Source organism: Coregonus lavaretus, assembly GCF_964263955.1.
Source record: "Coregonus lavaretus genome assembly, chromosome: 21".
In the NCBI taxonomy this organism is placed as follows: Eukaryota; Metazoa; Chordata; class Actinopteri; order Salmoniformes; family Salmonidae; genus Coregonus; species Coregonus lavaretus.
Window position 1 is genome coordinate 34,792,171 of NC_140008.1, and position 19,618 is coordinate 34,811,788.

Sequence of the window (19,618 nt, forward strand, 5' to 3'; positions counted from 1 at the left end):
GTCTGCATATGCTCGGCAGCCTTACGAGGGTTAACGCACTTAAATGTGTTACTCACGTCAGCCACGGAGAACGAGCACTCAGTCTCCACTTGCGACTCCACTTTGTCTCTGTACTGACGATTTGCCGAAGGAAGGGCGGGGGTGGGCCTTGTAGCCGTCCCCGAAGGGGGAGTAGCAATGGTCAAGAATTCTTGATGAGCAAGTGGCGCAGGTGATGTGTTAAAACTTAGGTAGCATTTTCCTCAGATTTGCTTTATTAAAGTCCCCAGCTACATTAAATGCGGCCTCAGGATATGCGGTTTCCAGTTTGCACAAAGTCCAGTGTAGTTCCTTGAGGGCAGTCGCGGTGTTGGCTTGAGGGGGAATATACACGGCTGTGACGATGACCCAAGATAATTATCTCGGGAGGTAATGTGGTGGCCATTTGATAGTGAAGTATTCCAGATCGGGAGAACAAAAGGACATGAGTTCCTGAATGTTACCACAATCACACGAGTAGTTAATCATGAAACATACACCTCCACCTTTCTTTTTCCCAGAGAGTTCTTTCTTACTGTCCACACGATGTAAGGAGAACCCAGCTGACTGTATGGATGGGGACAGTATATCCATAGAGAGCCATGATTCCATGAAACAGAGTATGTTACAGTCCCTGATGTCTCTCTGGAAGGAGATCCTCGCCCTGTGCCGGTCTACTTTATTGTCCATGGACTGAACATTAGTGAGTAATATACTTGGAAGCAGTGGATGGTATACAACTAAAAGCACACTCCGTATTCCTCTTCTCCTTCGGTGGCGTCTTGGAGCAGCCCCTGGGATGAGTGGAAATGCCTTGGGAGGTACGAACAAAGAATCAGGAAAGTCTAATTTATGGTCGAAATGCTAGTTAGTGACCGGGTGATATAATATCCAAAAGTTATTTTTGTCTGTAGGTAATAATGCAAGAAATGTTCTGAGCAAATAATGTAAGAAATAACACACAAAAAAACGAAGTACTGCAAAGTTGGCTAGGAGCTAGGACCTGGGCGACCATGTCTGTCGGCACCATCTTGTCGAATCTTGACTCAGCTGTGACTAAAGTCTTTCAAATAGTTCCATGACTTCTGTTTTGGTAACCTTTTTACATTTTCACATTTCTTCTTTGTTAGCCCATTTTCTATTAACCTCCAGTAGTTCTAATAGGCTACTTTACTCACTGTCCTGTTTCAGGGAACATTTGTCTTCTCTTCTGTGTTTTCCAGAATATTCCGACACTGGGGACTGTTGCCATAACAATGGCCCTCCATAACTGTGATGAGGTAGACGTGGCTGGATTTGGTTATGACATGAGTACCCCCCACGCCCCCCTACACTACTATGAGAAGATCAAGATGGCGGCCATCAAACAGGTACCAGTGACGTGACACTGATGACAGCCATTTTCCCCGGCTACGTATTCTCTGTCGACCCCTTAAAGGGTCACAGTGGGGCCTTGACACACACACACATGCACACTTACACATATCATGGAAACATGAAAATAAATATGTCATGTATTTTGTAAACAACGCATTCATCTGACCATAAGGTCACACTGACCAAAAGCAGAAGGTTTGTTAAGATTTTTAGCAGAGTCCTGTTGAAATAATGGAAGCTGAAAGAGGGGTATGTGTAATGTATGCTGTCAGTCTGATAGCTAACTATGGATGAGGGTTGTGTCATCCTTACCAGCATCTCACCTCTCACCTACATGTTCACACACACACACAAACACACACACACGCACACATTTCCAATAAAACCCGAGCCATTCTTTCTAGACTTTACTGTGTAGTGAACATGTGTCTGGTGTATGTTTGGCTATATCTAGATAGACTCAGATCTGCTTTTCATGCACTCACTCAGGTTGCATCCCAAATGGAACCCTATTACCTATAGGGCCTATATAGTGCCCTACTTTTGATCAGGTTCCATAGGGAATTGGCTCCCATTTGGGACGCACCCGCAAACTTGTGTGAACTGAGGCGTTAGTCTCCTAAGTTTGGTTGTGAAAGCCAGGGTTAGGTTACCATCGTCGCGAACCAGGCTTCCCTAAAACGGGAAGCCTGGGGAAGTTCCATGTCAGAAATCAGCTAAAGATGGGTGGGAATCCGGTGTAAATCAGTGACGCCTCGCAACACGTCAAACAAATCAAATGTCTTGCTTGGGCGGAGCTCCAAAGGTGCTCGCCAGATTAGTGCTGTAGGAACAAAAATCAACAAAACAAGCACTGGTGACAAAACATTATAGAACGTTTGCAGCACGCTGGTTTTCACTGCATTCCTATGTTATTTGAGATTAGCTAAAGCTGCAGCAAGAGGGGAGAAATGGTCCAAAGTGCTGGCCATATCAATATTTTTCATTTTGAAATTTCTGGATTGATATTTGGCTGTGCAGGCTAGCATGAGAGACAAGAAGTAGCTAGCTACAATGAGGTTTGTTTTGAGAAAAGTCAGCTAACCTTGTAAGGTATAACTAGCTAGCAGCCGTTAGCTACTAGCTAGTTCAATTCCTCCCACGATTTTAACAAAATGTTAATAAAAACAGCATGATGCTGCCACCCCCGTGCTTCACGGTTGGGATGGTGTTCTTTGGCTTGCAAGCACCCCCTTTTTCTTCCAAACAAAACGATGGTCATTATGGCCAAACAGTCCTATTTTTGTTTCATCAGACCAGAGGACATTTCTCCAAAAAGTACGATCTTTGTCCCCATGTGCAGTTGCAAACCATAGTCTGGCTTGTTTATGGCGGTTTTGGAGCAGTGGCTTCTTCCTTGCTGAGCGGCCTTTCAGGTTATGTCGATATAGGACTCGTTTTACTGTTGATATAGATACTTTTGTATCCAGCATCTTCACAAGGTCCTTTGCTGTTGTTCTGGGATTGATTTGCACTTTTCGCAACAAAGTACTTTCATCTCTAGAAGACAGAATGCGTCTCCTTCCTGAGCGGTATGACGGCTGCGTAGTCCCATGGTGTTTATACTTGCGTACTTTTGTTTGTACAGATGAATTGCTCCCAAGGATGAACCAGACTTGTGGAGGTCTACAATTCTTTTTCTGAGGTCTTGGCTGATTTCTTTTGATTTTCCCATGATGTCAAGCAAAGAGGCACTGAGTTTGAAGTGCATGTAAACTTCCGACTTCAACAATATATGGTTTGCCACATATACATTGTCTACTGGTATCATTTTTTTTTGAGAACATATAGCTCAACGTGTAAACAATGTGTGAGTTTAGCTATTCTCTGCTTCAGATCCACATAAGGCCAGTAATGCCATCATACTGTAGGCCTATGGCTGCATTGGCGATGCATGCCATACAGTGGAGGCTGCTGAGGGGAGGACAGCTCATAATAATGTCTGGTATGTTGCGAATGGAATGGCATCAATCACATGGAAACCATGTGTTTGATGTATTTGACACCATTCCACTAATTCCGCTCCAGTCATTACCACAAGCCTGTTCTCCTCAATTTAATACGATAAACTGAAAAATGGATTCAGATATACTGAGAGAGTGACAATCAAATAAAACAGATTGGAGATCTTACAACTAGACAAAAAGGAAATGTTAATTTGTGAATACAACACAGAAACACAGACACATTAGAGACAGAACCCCTTCCCCTCTTTATTGCAGGATTGTGATATTTGACCAACATTGACACAAGTTTATTGGTGCAATATGCAGAAATCACTCCGACATTTTCTGGTTGCTAAAATTCTAATTTCAGTTTATGTGACAAAACAAGCAATATAGAGTGAAGAGAATTGTACAGTTTAAACCGCTGTGAAATATACTTTCAATAACCAAAAATATAGTATTTTCAGCTGTTTGAAGCTGGTGTACAAACCGAAAATAAAAGACGCAAAAACAAAACTTATGAACAGGAAGCATAGAAATAGCGGACATAGAACACATCTACCGCTTCTTAGACTTGCTTTCAATGAGAATGACATTTCTATGTGAATTTGGTCGGGTCGCCCAAAAGGTTTACATATTGCAGCTTTAAACACTTCACTTCAAAGAATCAACTCTTCATCACTACAAAATGTACAAATAAGTTAACTCGTATGTAAAGATAAGACATCTTAGTCTAAACAACAATAAATAATTGAGTAGTAACAAGTAGGATATTATTACTAAAGCATAATTTCAGGTGAACCAAAAAAATTCCATACCAACGGTGGCCAACCTTCCTCCGCTGATCCCTGCGCTACTGGGGTAAATTCTGTATGGAAATCCATATCTTGGGACATTCATTGGTACCTTTCTCTTCATCTGCAAAAAAAGTTTTCACAGCTTTCCATATCTGAGGACAGAAAACATCACAAAGAAACAGGCTTCATTATACTCAAATTAGACAGCAATTAATGTTATGTTGCTATGATCTCTCTGTCTTTCCCTCTAGGGACTGGAACTGGGGAATAATGTCCTCCCACAAAGTTACCTGCCGTATCCAGTAGCCTACATTCTCCCTTTACTGAATGCTGGAGCTGCAATTTCACCCTCTTCCTAATCAAATAAAATGTTATTGGTCACGTACATATATGTTGCAGATGTTATTGTGGGTGTAGCGAAATGCTTATGTTCCTAGCTAACAATACAAAACAATACACGCAAATCCTCATGACCCAGTCCTCATGACTGGTGTTGACCCGCGTCGGCAGCACATTGTTTTCCTTGAAGCGGGCGAAGAAGGTGTTTAGCTTGTCCGGGAGCAAGGCGTCGGTGCGACGTGGCTGTCTTTCCATTTATAATCCTTGATTGTCTAGAGTCCCTGCCATATACAGTTGTGGTCAAAAGCTTTGAGAATGACACAAGTATTGGTCTTCACAAAGTTTGCTTCTTCAGTGTTTTTAGATATTTTTTTCAGATGTTACTATGGTATACTGAAGTATAATTATAAGCATTCCATAAGTGTCTAAGATTTCTATTGACAATTACATTAAGTTTATGCAAAGAGTCAATATTTGCAGTGTTGACCCTTCTTTTTCAAGACCTCTGCAATCCACCCTGGCATGCTGTCAATGAACTTCTGGGCCACATCCTGACTGATGGCAGCCCATTCTTGCATAATCAATGCTTGGAGTTTGTCAGAATTTGTGGGTTTTTGTTTGTCCACCCGCCTCTTGAGGATTGACCACAAGTCCTCAATGGGATTAAGGTCTGGGGAGTTTCCTGGCCATGGACCCAAAATGTCGATGTTTTGTTCCCCGAGCCACTTAGTTATCACTTTTGCCTTATAGCAAGGTGCTCCATTATGCTGGAAAAGGCATTGTTTGTCACCAAACTGTTCTTGGATGGTTGGGAGAAGTTGCTCTCGAGAATGTGTTGGTGCCATTCTTTATTCATGGCTGTGTTCTCAAAATTGTGAGTGAGCCCACTCCCTTGGCTGAGACGCAACCCCACACATGAATGGTCTCAGGATGCTTTACTGTTGGTATGACACAGGACTGATGGTAGCGTTCACCTTGTCTTCTCCGGACAAGCTTTTTTCCGGTTGCCCCAAACAATCGGAAAGGGGATTCATCAGAGAAAATGACTTTACCCCAGTCCTCAGCAGCCAATTCCTGTACCTTTTGCAGAATATCAGTCTGTCCCTGATGTTTTTCCTGGAGAGAAGTGGCTTCTTTGCTGCCCTTCTTGACACCAGGCCATCCTCCAAAAGTCTTTGCCTCACTGTGTGTGCAGATGCACTCACACCTGCCTGCTGCCATTCCTGAGCAAGCTCTGCACTGGTGGTGCCCCGATCCCGCAGCTGAATCAACTTTAGGAGACGGTCCTGGCGCTTGCTGGACTTTCTTGGGCGCCCTGAAGCCTTCTTCACAACAATTGAACCTCTCTCCTTGAAGTTCTTGATGATCCGATAAATGGTTGATTTAGGTGCAATCTTACTAGCGGCAATATCCTTGCCTGTGAAGCCCTTTTTGTGCAAAGCAATGATGACGGTACGTGTAACCATGGTTAACAGAGGAAGAACAATGATTTCAAGCACCACCCTCCTTTTAAAGCTTCCAGTCTGTTATTCTAACTCAATCAGCATGACAGAGTGATCTCCAGCCTTGTCCTCGTCAACACTCTCGCCTGCGTTAACGATAGAATCACTGACATGATGTCAGCTGGTCCTTTTGTGGCAGGGCTGAAATGCAGTGGAAATGTTTTTTGGGATTAAGTTCATTTCCATGGCAAAGAGGGACTTTGCAATTAATTGCAATTAATCTGATCACTCTTCATAACATTCTGGAGTATATGCAAATTGCCATCATAAAAACTGAGGCAGCAGACTTCGTGAAAATTAATATTTGTGTCATTCTCAAAACTTTTGACCACGACTGTACATCTCGTGTCTGAGCCATTGAATTGTGACTGTTTTATTGCCTTACGGAGGGCATAACTGGACTGTTTGTACTTGTCCATGTTCCCAGTCACCTTGCCGTGGTTAATTGCGGTGGTTCACGCTTTCAGTTTTGGGCGAATGCTGCCATCTATCCAAATTTTTTGGTTTGGATAAGTTCTAATTGTCACAGTGAGAACAACATCCTCTATGCACTTCCTCTATGAACACTGGCTGCCTGTGAGTTTTATAATTAATTTTAAGATTCTTGTATTGGTTTTTAAATCAATCCACGATTGTGCACCCCATTACGTGTCAGACATGCTTTTAAGTTATGTACCCAGTAGGTCCCTCAGGTCCTCTGGCGCTGGCCTTTTAACTATCCCAAAATCTAGGACCAAGAGGCATGGAGAGGCAGCCTTTAGTTATTATGCCCCCAGCTTCTGGAATAGCCTGCCAGAGAACCTGAGGGGGGCCGAAACTGTGGACATATTTAAAAGAGATCTTAAAATACATATTTTTAGCTTTGCTTTTCCGTAGGTGCTTTTTAGTTGTTCAGTTTGTCATTCTTTTGTTTTTTTATCTTATGCTTGTTGTGTAGTAAATATTTCAGCTTTTATTTTCATTTTGTATTTGTTTTTTCCTCTAAACCACATTGCGTTGCGTTGCATTCCATGTCTGAAATGTGCTGTGATTTGATCTGATGAATTCAGTCACCAAGTCAGTGTATATGTCAATGTTATTCTAATGCAACCCGGAACACATCCCAATCCCCGTGATCAAAACAATCTTGAAGCATTCCGATTGGTCAGACCAACGTTGAACAGTCCTTACCATGGGTACTTCCTGTTTAAGTTTCTGCCTATAGGAAGGGAGGGGCAGAATGTAGGCGTGATCTGATTTGCCGAAGGAAGGGCGCTGGGGAGGGCTTTTTAGCCACCCCGGAAGGGGGAGTAACAATGGTCAATATTTCCATGGCTATTATCTACAAATGCATTGGAAACTGTCTTTGTAATTTACAATGATTACATCAAGATAGCGAGCAAATAGAAAGTTAGCTGATTACATTTAATTCACTTAGCTAAACAGTGTGTAAAGTTAGCTAGCTAGCAGCTCAGTTGAGTTAGCCTACAAAGTGGCCTACTGCTATTACTGTCATACATTTTCTAAATGTATTTACTTACTTAAATAGGTTCTCCCACTGCCTCTGTTTTTTTTGGGTCCTTACAAAAACGAAATAATGGGCATTCTTCAAGATCTTTCCGGTGGTAGCAAAGCGCAGCAGCAGCCATGTGGACGAATGGAGACAAGGCACCAGAGCGGGTTAGATCGTGTAGCACTAGAATACACAACAATCAAAATCTTGCCGCTTGGAGCCAGCGGATCATTCAAACCTATTTTTGTAACACAAAATTCCCCAGACTTTCAAGAGAAGCGTGACAACGATGTGATTTTGGAGGTATGGCAATGCGAGACTAGGGTTAGGTTGACCTGTAAGAGACAGTCAGACTACCCTGTAGCGAATCCCAGTGTTTCAGTCAAAAAAGGGAAAGGTGATACCTAGTCAGTACAACTGAATGCATTCAACTGACATGTGTCTTCCACATTTAACCCAAGCCCTCTGAATCAGAGCGGTGCTGGGGGCTTCCTTAATCGACATCCACTTCATAGCCGACCGGGGAGCAGTTGTTGTTCTTCTGACCTGTTGTCTCTCTGAACCCCTGTGTCCAACTAAAGAACAGGCAGGAATAGGGGTCTGTTACTCCACCTGATAGGGTCTGTGATTGTCTGACCAGATCAGCTGACTGAGTCTACTAGCAACCTGGTCCCTAACACAGAGGTGTGAAGTGGCCTCTACCACTGGTCAAGCTGAGGCAGGGGATGGTAGCCTACCTCAGTAATAAAAAGCTACAAAGGTTAACTACCTTGCTCAGGGGTAGAACAACACATTTTTACCATGTCAGCTCGATCCAGCAACCTTTTGGGTACTGGCCCAATGCTCCTACCCGCCAGGCTACCTGCCACCACCTTTATAGAAGACTATAAAGATCATTATCTCGTCCTAGGTTCCAGTGATTCATTCATGAAGTGAGTCATTTATACCTGCAGCCTTTATGTACAAAACCCTCTAACCTTTATCATTAAACCCTCAGACATTAACCATTCAAACCCTCTCCCTATCTGTGGGACTGAAGAGACAAACTTTGTAGCCTTTTACTGCTGGGGGGCAGAGAGGCAACAGGTCAGAAGAACTTAGCACCACCTCAACAAAACTCACCGCTGGACCCTTCCTACTAAGTGAATAGCTTTTACGTTGTCTGCCAAGGCCCAGAGCCTGTGGCCTACTAGCCTAGCTTGCTATCCTGCCTCTGTATATACTGTCCCGTACTACTAGCCTGGTATTGCCTAACCTAGTGTGCTACATTTTTTTTACATTTTAGTCATTTAGCAGACGCTAACTTACAGTTAGTGAGTGGATACATTTTCATACTGCCCTCCCCTGTGGGAATCGAACCCACAACCCTGGCGTTGCAAAAACCATGCTCTACCAACTGAGCTACACAGTACCAGTCAAAAGTTTGGACACACCTACTCATTCAAGGGAGTTTGGACACACCTGTCCTCCCGAGTGGCGCAGTGGTCTAAGGCACTGTATCGCAGTGCTAGCTGTGCCACTAGAGATCCTGGTTCGAATCCAGGCTCTGTCGTAGCCGGCCGTGACCGGGATACCCATGGGGCGGCGCACAATTGGCCTAGCGTCGTCCAGGGTAGGGGAGGGAATGGCCGGCAGGGATGTAGCTCAGTTGGTAGAGCATGGCTTTTGCAACGCCAGGGTTGTGGGTTCGTTTCCCACAGGGAATAATAATGTATGCACTCACTAACTGTAAGTCGCTCTGGATAAGAGTGTCTGCTAAATGACTAAAATGTAAATGTAAGGGTTTTTCTTTATTTTTTTTACTATGTTCTACATTGTAGAATAATAGTGAAGATATCAAAACTATGTAGTAACCAAAAAAGTGTTAAACATATTTACATTTGAGATTCTTCAAATAGCCACCCTTTGCCTTGATGACAGCTTTTGCATTCTCTCAACCAGCTTCACCTGTAATGCTTTTCCAACAGTCTTGAATGAGTTCCCACAAATGCTGAGCACTTGTTGGCTGTTTTTCCTTCACTCTAACATCCGACTCATCCCAAACCATCTCAATTGGGTTGAGGTCGGGGGATTGTGGAGGCCAGGTCATCTGATGCAGCACTCAATCGCTCTCCTTCTTGGTAAAATAGCCCTTACACAGCCTGGAGGTGTGATGGGTCATTGTCCTGTTGAAAAACAAATGATAGTCCCACTAAGCCCAAACGAGATGGGATGGAGTATTGCTGCAGAATGCTGTGGTAGCCATGCTGGTTAACTGTGCCTAGAATTCTAAATAAATCACAGACAGTGTCACCAGCAAAGCACCCCCACACCATAACACCTCCTCCTCCATGCTTTACGGTGGGAACTACACCAGCGGAGATCATCCGTTCACCCACACCGTGTCTCACAAAGACACGGCAGGTGGAACCAAAAATCTCCAATTTGGACTCAAGACCAAAGGACAAATTTCCACCGGTCTAATGTCCATTGCTCATGTTTCTTGGCCCAAGCAGGTCTGTTCTTCTTATTGGTGTCCTTTAGTAGTGGTTTATTTGCAGCAATTCCACCATGTAGGCCTGATTCACGTGGTCTCCTCTGAAAAGTTGATGTTGAGATGTGTCTGTGACTTCAACTCTGTGAATAATTTATTTGGGCTGCAATTACTGAGGCTGGTAACTTTAATGAACTTATCCTCTGCAGCAGAGGTATCTCTGGGTCTTCCATTCCTGTGGCGGTCCTCATGAGAGACAGTTTCATCATAATACCTGATGGTTTTTGGAACTGCACTTGAAGAGACTTTAAAAGTTATTGAAATGTTCCGTATTGACCTTCATGTCTTAAAGTAATGATGGACTTCCGTGTCTCTTTGCTTAGTTGAGCTGTTCTTGACATAATATGGACTTGGTCTTTTACCAAATAGGGCTATCTTCTGTATACACCCCCCCCCCCCCCCCCCCCCCCCCACACACACACACACACACACACACACACACACACACACACACACACACCTTGTCACAACACAACTGAAAGACATTCCAGAAATTAACTTTTAAGAAGGCACAGCTGTTAATTGAAATGCATTCCAGGTGACTACCTCATGAAGCTGGTTGAGAGAATGCCAAGAGTGTGCAAAGCTGTCATCAAGGCAAAGGGTGGCTATTTGAAGAATCTCAAATATAAAATATATTTTGATTTGTTTAACACTTTTCTGGATACTACATGATTCCATGTGTTATTTCATAGTTTTGATTTCTTCACTATAATTCTACAATGTAAAAAATAGTAGAAAATAAAGAAAAACCCTTGAATGAGTAGGTGTGTCCAAACCTTTGACTGATTGTGTATATACTGTCATGTTGTGTGCCACATTAGCTGGGTCCTACTAGCCTCTCTGTGTAGCCAATATTGCTAACATGCTAGTACTGCTCATGCTAATCAAATCAAATCAAATTTTATTGGTCACATGCGCCGAATACAACAGGTGCAGACATTACAGTGAAATGCTTACTTACAGCCCTTAACCAACAGTGCATTTATTTTAAACAAAAAAAGTAAAAATAAAACAACAACAAAAAAAGTGTTGAGAAAAAAAAGAGCAGAAGTAAAATAAAGTAACAGTAGGGAGGCTATATATACAGGGGTGTACCGTTGCAGAGTCAATGTGCGGGGGCACCGGCTAGTTGAGGTGGTTGAGGTAATATGTACATGTGGGTAGAGTTAAAGTGACTATGCATAAATAATTTACAGAGTAGCAGCAGCGTAAAAAGGATGGGGTGGGGGGGCAGTGCAAATAGTCCGGGTAGCCATGATTAGCTGTTCAGGAGTCTTATGGCTTGGGGGTAGAAGCTGTTGAGAAGTCTTTTGGACCTAGACTTGGCACTCCGGTACCGCTTGCCGTGCGGTAGCAGAGAGAACAGTCTATGACTAGGGTGGCTGGAGTCTTTGACAATTTTGAGGGCCTTCCTCTGACACCGCCTGGTATAGAGGTCCTGGATGGCAGGAAGCTTGGCCCCAGTGATGTACTGGGCCGTACGCACTACCCTCTGTAGTGCCTTGCGGTCGGAGGCCAAGCAGTTGCCTTACCAGGCGGTGATGCAACCAGTTAGGATGCTCTCGATGGTGCAGCTGTAGAATTTTTTGAGGATCTGAGGACCCATGCCAAATCTTTTCAGTCTCCTGAGGGGGAATAGGCTTTGTCGTGCCCTCTTCACGACTGTCTTGGTGTGTTTGGACCATGATAGTTCGTTGGTGATGTGGACACCAAGGAACTTGAAGCTCTCAACCTGTTCCACTACAACCCCGTCGATGAGAATGGGGGCGTGCTCAGTCCTCTTTTTTTTCCTGTAGTCCACAATCATCTCCTTTGTCTTGGTCACGTTGAGGGAGAGGTTGTTGTCCTGGCACCACACGGCCAGGTCTCTGACCTCCTCCCTATAGGCTGTCTCATCGTTGTCGGTGATCAGGCCTACCACTGTTGTGTCGTCGGCAAACTTAATGATGGTGTTAGAGTCGTGCCTGGCCATGCAGTCATGGGTGAACAGAGAGTACAGGAGGGGACTGAGCACGCACCCCTGAGGGGCCCCCGTGTTGAGGATCAGTGTGGCAGATGTGTTGTTACCTACCCTTACCACCTGGGGGCGGCCCGTCAGGAAGTCCAGGATCCAGTTGCAGAGGGAGGTGTTTAGTCCCAGGATCCTTCGCTTAGAGGGCACTATGGTGTTGAATGCTGAGCTGTAGTCAATGAATAGCATTCTCACGTAGGTGTTCCTCTTGTCCAGGTGGGAAAGGGCAGTGTGGAGTGCAATAGAGATTGCATCATCTGTGGATCTGTTGGGGCGGTATGCAAATTGGAGTGGGTCTAGGGTTTCTGGGATAATGCTGTTGATGTGATCCATGACCAGACTTTCAAAGCACTTCATGGCTACAGACGTCAGTGCTACGGGTCAGTGCTACTGCTATTCCTTTGTATATATCCTGTTGTGTTCATTGTGTGCTATTAGCCAATATATTGCTTGCCACATTTATGTAGTTATTAGCACTGCTATTACCACGTTAGCATTACAATTACATTATTACTGCCTTTGTAGCTATAACAGTTGTGCATTGTCTGATTCTATCTCTCTTGTCTTTTCCTAGACAACCACTATCACTTTCACTACTACCATCAGTCCATTCCTATCGCTGTGTGTGTGCCCCTCTGTCAGTGTGGAATAAAGCGTGTTCTGTACATCTGTCTCCTGCTTGTCATTATCCGCCTTCTAACAGAGGAGCCGAGACAGTTGGACCTACATGTTAAACCAGCACCTCTATTGGAGTCCACCACCAGTTAGTGCCACTCTTTTCACTTTAGAATACATCAGTCCAGAAGACTATACTCTTTGAAAAAAGGGTTCCAATAGGGTTCTTCGGCTGTCCCCATAGGAGAACCCTTTTGTGGAAAGGGTCCTACCTGGAACAAAAAGGGTTCTTTAAATGGTTCTCCTATTGGGACAGCCGAAGTACCCTTTTAGGTTCTAGATAGTACCTTTTTTTCTAAGCATGTTGACAGGGTTAGTTTGTGAAGGGTTCGTTTGTAAAGGGTTAGTTTATGAAAGAGTTATGACAGGGTTAGGTTCTGAAAGGGTTAGGTTGTGAAAGGGTAATTAGCTTACGAAAGAGTTAGGTTGATCTGAAAGAGACAAACAGACAACGTTGTGGGGGATCCCTTTGATGATGAGTCATACAGGTCACTTGACTGTGTTGCTGTGGTATCGGCTGTTCTCTGAACCCTTAGTTACTGGAACATACAAGTAACATCCACCTATCCATCCGCCCACTCAAAGTCCACAGCTATGAACCTTACAGCCAGCCTGTGTTAGCATTCCCTGCTAAGCGTGTCTCTCTGTCTCCCGTTAAACTGCCCACCAACATCCTGTCTGTTTAGCTTTGCTAGTTTACTTCTCCCCAGTGGAAGTTTACACTAACCTTTCTGTCATTATTTAATACCCTTCTCCAAGAGTCCCATGGTTACTCTCTTATATTCATCATGTTACTTCCCAGTTCCCACCACCACACGAGAGGCGAGATGTGGAGTAGGATATTAAGTAGGATGTGTAAAGAAACTCAAGTGTATAGGAGCCTGTGGGTGCTGAGTTCTAAAGAGGGGGCACTACCACAAGCACCACAGCAAGTGTGTCCCAAATGGCACCCTATTCCCTTACTAGTGCACAACTTTTGACCAGAGCCCTAAAGTAGTAGGTTTAGACCAGAGCCCTAAAAAAGTAGTGCACTATAGGGAATAGGGACACAGACAACAACTTAGGACACAGACAGCCACTAGTCTCAGTGTCTAGAGGGGCCATCTGATCTGATGGTTAAGTACACAGCACTGACTGGTCATAAATCACTCTTTACTAAGGGATGTCAGAGCCCAGAGTGGCTGTTCTGGTCCCTCCATAGCTGACGTGATCACCCCCAGCACACACACACACAACTCCCCAACCACTAATCCGGACGCTTATAAGAAATCCTGCTACACCCTCGGACAATCCATCAAACAGCCAAAGCATCAATACAGGACTAAGATCAAATCCTACTACACCGTCTCTGACGCTCGTCGGATGTGGCAGGGCTTGCAAACTATCACGGACTACAAAGGGAAACCCATCCGAGAGCTGCCCAGTGATGCGAGGCTACCAGATGAGCTAAATGCCTCCAATGCTTGTTTCGAGGCAAGCAACAGTGAACCATGCGTGAGAGCCCCAGCTGTTCAGGACGACTGTATGATCAATCTCTCCATAGCCGATGCGAGTAAGACCTTTAAACAGGTTAACATTCACAAGGCCACAGGGCCAGATGGATTACCAGGACGCGTACTCAGAGCATGCACTGACCAGCTGGCAAGTGTCTTCAATGACATTTTCAACCTCTCTCTGACCCAGTCTGTAATACACTATATATACAAAAGTATGTGGACACCCCTTCAAATAAGTGGATTCGGCTATTTCAGCCACACCCGTTGCTGACAGGTGTATAAAATCGAGCACACCGCCAATCTCCATAGACAAACATTGGCAGTAGAATGGCCTTACTGAAGAGCTCAGTGACTTTCAACGTGGCACCGTCATAGGATGCCACCTTTCCAACAAGTCAGTTCATCAAATTTCTGCCGTGCTAGAGCTGCCCCGGTCAACTGTAAGTGCTGTTATTGTGAAGTGGAAACATCTAGGAGGAACAATGGCTCAGCTGTGAAGTGGTAGGCCACACAAGCTCACAGAACAGGACCGCCGAGTGCTGAAGCGTTTAGCGCGTAAAACTCGTCTGTCCACGGTTGCAACACTCACTACCGAGTTCCAAGCTGCCTCTGGAAGCAACGTCAGCACAATAACTGTTTGTCGGGAGCTTCATGAAATGGGTTTCCATGGCCGAGCAGCCGCACACAAGCCTAAGATCACCATGCGCAATGCCAATGTCAGCTGGAGTGGTGTAAAGTTTGCTGCCATTGGACTATGGAGCAGTGGAAACGCGTTCTCTGGAGTGATTAATCACGCTTCACCATCTGGCAGTCCGACGGACGAATCTGGGTTTGGCGGGGGGAAATCTTAACGCTACAGCATACAACTACATTTTACATTTTAGTCATTTAGCAGACGCTCTTATCCAGAGCGACTTACAGTTAGTGAGTGCATACATTTTTCATACTGGCCCCCCGTGGGAATCGAACCCACAACCCTGTTTCAGGAGGACAATGCCCCTGTGCACAGAGCGAGGTCCATAAAGAAATGGTTTGTCGAGATAAGTATGGAAGAACTTGACTGGCCTGCACAGAGCCCTGACCTCAACCCCATCTAACACATTTGGGATGAATTGGAATGCCAACTGCGAGCCAGGCCTAATCGCCCCAACATCAGTGCCCGACCTCACTAATGCTCTTGTGGCTGAATGGAAGCAAGTCCCCGCAGCAATGTTCCAACATCTAGTGGAAAGCCTTCCCAGAAGAGTGGAGGCTGTTATAGCACCAAAGGGGGGGACCAACTCCATATTAACGCCCATGATTTTGGAATGAGATGTTCGACAAGCAGTTGTCCACATACTTTAGTCATGTAGTGTGCCTACTTTTTTTAAGCAAACCACCATAGTCCCTGTGCCTAAGAATGCCAAGGTAACCTGTCTAAATAACTACCGCCTCGTAGCATTCAGATTTGTAGCCATGAAATGCTTTATAAGGCTGGTCATGGCTCACTTCAACACCATCATCCCAGAAGCCCTGGACCCACTCTAATTCGCACACCGCCCCAACAGATCCACAGATGACGGAATGTCTATTGCACTCCACACTGCCCTTTCCCACCTGGACAAAAGGAACACATACGTGAGAATGCTGTTCATTGACTACAGCTCAGCATTCAACACCATAGTGCCCTCCAAGCATCACTAAGCTAAGGACCCTGGGACTGAACACCTCCTTCTGCAACTGGGTGCATGCTCAGTCCCCTCCTGTACTCCCTGTTCACCCATGACTGCGTGGCCGTGCATGACTCCAACACCATCATTAAGTTTGCAGACGACACGACGGTGGTAGGCCTGATCACTGATGAGGAGGTCAGAGACCTGGCAGACCACTCCCTCAACGTGGGCAAGACAAAGAAGCTTTTCGTGGACTACAGGAAATGGAGGAATGAACACGCCCCCATTCACATCGAAGGGGCTGTAGTGGAGCGGGTCGAGAGCTTCATATTCCTCGGTGTCCACATCACTAAGGACCTATCATCGGAGGCTGAAAGGATTTGGCATGGGCCCTCAGATCCTCAAAAAGTTATACAGCTGCACCATTGAGATTATCTTGACTGGCTGCATCACCGTTTGGTATCACAACTGCTCAGCATCCGACCGCAAGGCTCTACAGAGGGTACTGCGTACGGCCCAGTGTATCACTGGGGCCAAACTCCCTGCCATCCAGGACCTCTATACCAGGTGCAGAGGAAGGCCCTAAAAATGGTCAAAGACTCCAGCCACCCAAGTAATAGACTGTTCTCTCTGCTACCGCATGGCAAGTGGTACCGGAGCGCCAAGTCTGGGACAAAAAGGCACCTGAACAGCTTCTAACCCCATGTAACCAATACAATTTGATTTGATTTGAACCAGGTGTCAGTGTGCACTCTCCTTATACTCATGTCAACTTGTGTTTTAATTTGCAGCATCACAAACCCGTCTCAGCCCCATCCCCACCCCCCTGCCATGTATAATTAAGAGCTGTGGTAGTACAGTATTCTCTCTCTGGGTGACCCAGGGCCCGTGTGAAGCTGTCAATCCAAGACGAACGCTGGGCCTCACACTCAAAGACCTTTGGGTCTGTGCCAGTAGAACCGCTCGGTCCAGCAGGCTATCCTGCCTCTGAATTGGGCAAACACACACAGCTATGTACTGAACAGCTAGGACTGTTCAAACACTTATCATATGCTCTTCCTAATGATCCCTTAATGATTCACTGCACTGTTAGGTGCTATCTTGAAACGAAAGGGGTTCTTAGGCTGTCCCCATAGGAGAACCCTTTGAAGAACACTTGTTCCAAGTAGATCCCTTTTGTTTCCAGGTAGAAATCAAATCAAATCAACAACAAAAAAATAAGTAAAAATAAAACAACAACAAAAAAAGTGTTGAGAAAAAAAGAGCAGAAGTAAAATAAAATAACCCTTTCCACAGAGAGTTCTACATGGAACCCAAAAGGGTTGTACCTGGAACCCAAAAGGGTTCTACCTGGAACCAAAAAGCGTTCTCCTATGGGGCTGGCCAAAAAACCCTTTTGGAAAAAAGTGTGAGACCAACTGAAGCAAGACTCAACAAATATCACCTATACTGAGAGTACAAAACATTATGAACACCTGCTCATTCCATGACATAGACTGACCAGGTGAATCCGGGTGGAAGCTATGATCCCTTATTGATGTCACTTGTTAAATCCACTTCAATCAGTGTAGATGAAGGGGAAGAGATGAGCGCTTGTGTGGCCTACCACTTCGCGGCTGAGCCATTGTTGCTCCTAGACGTTTCCACTTTACAATAACAGTTGACTGGGGCATACTTTCTGGAAAGGTCGAATCCTATGACGGTACCACGTTGAAAGTCACTGAGCTCTTCAGTAAGGCCATCCTATCTCTGTAGAGGGAAGTCCTGGGTGGGGAGAAGGGAATGTGAAGCTCTGCTCTGTACCCTAGAAAGAGAGAAAGGGAGGGAGAGGGACAGAGAGAGCGAAAAATAGATAGGGAGAGCGAGAGAGAGTCTGAGGAGCAGGTGGAAGCATCTGAAGCCCTAGTCATCCCCCCCCCCTCATCCCTTCCTCCCTTCCTGCTCTTCTGAGCTGTCAGTCACTCAGCTGTCCCTGCAGGCTCCAGACATGAACCAACTCTACCTGAGATAGCCAGTCTAGCCAACAGTACAGCATGGTTCTGCAGATAACGTCATTATAAAAAAGAGAACTCCCGCACACCCAATGTTTACCGCTCCACATTGTTTATTGTGTCTATTTTTTGGAAAGAGACCTGCAGATAACTTCTCCTAAGGAAAATTAAACACATTTATGGCAGTTATATAGGATAGTTACGTAAAGGGTGGTGTTTTAGACCAGACACACGATAGCTATTGCCTTTCAACTGTTTGACAACAGCTATTGGTTTCAGTGGAGGCAAGTATGGGATAGGTTGTTCCTGTAAAGCATGTGGTCGTGGTTGATACTAATACGTTTTTTGAACACGCCTGTAATGACACTAGTTTTCCCATCATCATTTACCGTCATATACCGGCATTTCTAACCTCAGATCTTTCACTATGGACGTTGCTGTTTTGAGCAGTGAATGGTTTTCACATTTAGCTTGTAAAGCCATAATAATAAAGCAGTTCTCTTTCTCTCTCTTATCTTTTGCATCCAACAGCCCACGTTAAAGTGGTTTAGCCACAACGTTTAGTGAACCACATTGTACAGTCATCTGGTATTGTCTCTCCCTCATCCCCTGTATTTAAGGGGCAGCTCCGTAAGTGGAGAAAGCTCCTTTAGAAAGACACAATAGTTTCCCTGTCAACCTCAATGGTCTGTTTACTTTAGTTTTTCTTTTATGTTACTATTGTACCTCTCGCCTTTGCATCCACTGAGAAAATCTCTGTGATCAAAAGTTGAAAGTAAAGTAATGGTATATGGACGCAACAGCTTTGTCATCCTCCCTACCTCCATTTTCAAAGAATGTTACTTTTTACCTCCATCTCCTGTAAAGCACCTAATTGTTTTCCTCTGCATCTCCTGTCCTCTACCCCTCTGTCCTTTCTACCCCTCTATCCTCCCTCTCTCCCCACCTATCCTCTCCTCCCTCCCTGTCTCCTGTTCACAGTCCTGGACTCATAACATTTCTGAAGAGAAGGAGTTCCTGATTAAGCTGGTGAAGGCGGGGGTTATACAGGACTTGACCCATGGGATCTGTGGCTCAGGGTGCTGATGACAACATCCAGCCAATCCCAGGTCACAGAGAGAGATGGAGGAGAAACACAGGGGCAGCATTGTGAAGTCCTGCTCTGTTCCCCTCAACCTAACCTTCACCCCTGGCTGAGACATACGGTTGTCAGGACAGAAGGCTGGTGAAGTGTTCTGAAGCATTCCTATCTCTGACAGAAGAGAACTGTGGTAGATGGCATCTTCACTGGAGAGATAGAACTACATACAACACTCAATAATACTCTAGAACACAGAGAGCTTGAACTCTGTAGAACACAGAGTTATACTGTTCTATTTTATGATTTGCTACAGTGTGACAATAGTTTCAAGTTTTATTAGTCGTATGTATGGGATACACATGGTATACACCGTCCAACGAAATGCTTACTTGCAGGTTCCTTCTCTACAATGCAACAACAATAAGAAATAATAAAATATAAGAATATGAACATAAAGTAAATGGCTCAGTAGAATATAATAAACATTTTAACATAAGTATAATACAGGAAGGCACAATTTATAGAAGGCACAATTTATATGTTCTGATACCATCTGCCTGACGGTAAGGGAGTAAACAGCTCGTGGCTGGGGTGTGTGGTGTCCTTGATGATGCTGTGAGCCTTCCTCAGGCACCGTTTAGATGTCCTGGGTGGGTGGGAGTATGG

At 44.9% G+C, this 19,618-nt stretch overlaps 1 protein-coding gene across 1 annotated transcript in view; it reads left to right on the plus strand.

The window, feature by feature from the left end:
* LOC311149145 (CMP-N-acetylneuraminate-beta-1,4-galactoside alpha-2,3-sialyltransferase-like) overlaps nt 1-19,365 on the plus strand; it is a gene marked incomplete at its 5' end in the record, with an annotated part of 48,045 nt that extends 28,680 nt beyond the window's left edge. The window contains 2 exons of the mRNA XM_084186232.1: nt 1,242-1,388; nt 18,853-19,365. Coding sequence (XP_084042358.1) covers nt 1,242-1,388; nt 18,853-18,957 — 252 coding nt within the window. The 3' untranslated portion in view covers nt 18,958-19,365. The remainder of the gene's footprint in view (nt 1-1,241; nt 1,389-18,852) is intronic.
* Between the last annotated feature and the right edge of the window lie 253 nt (nt 19,366-19,618).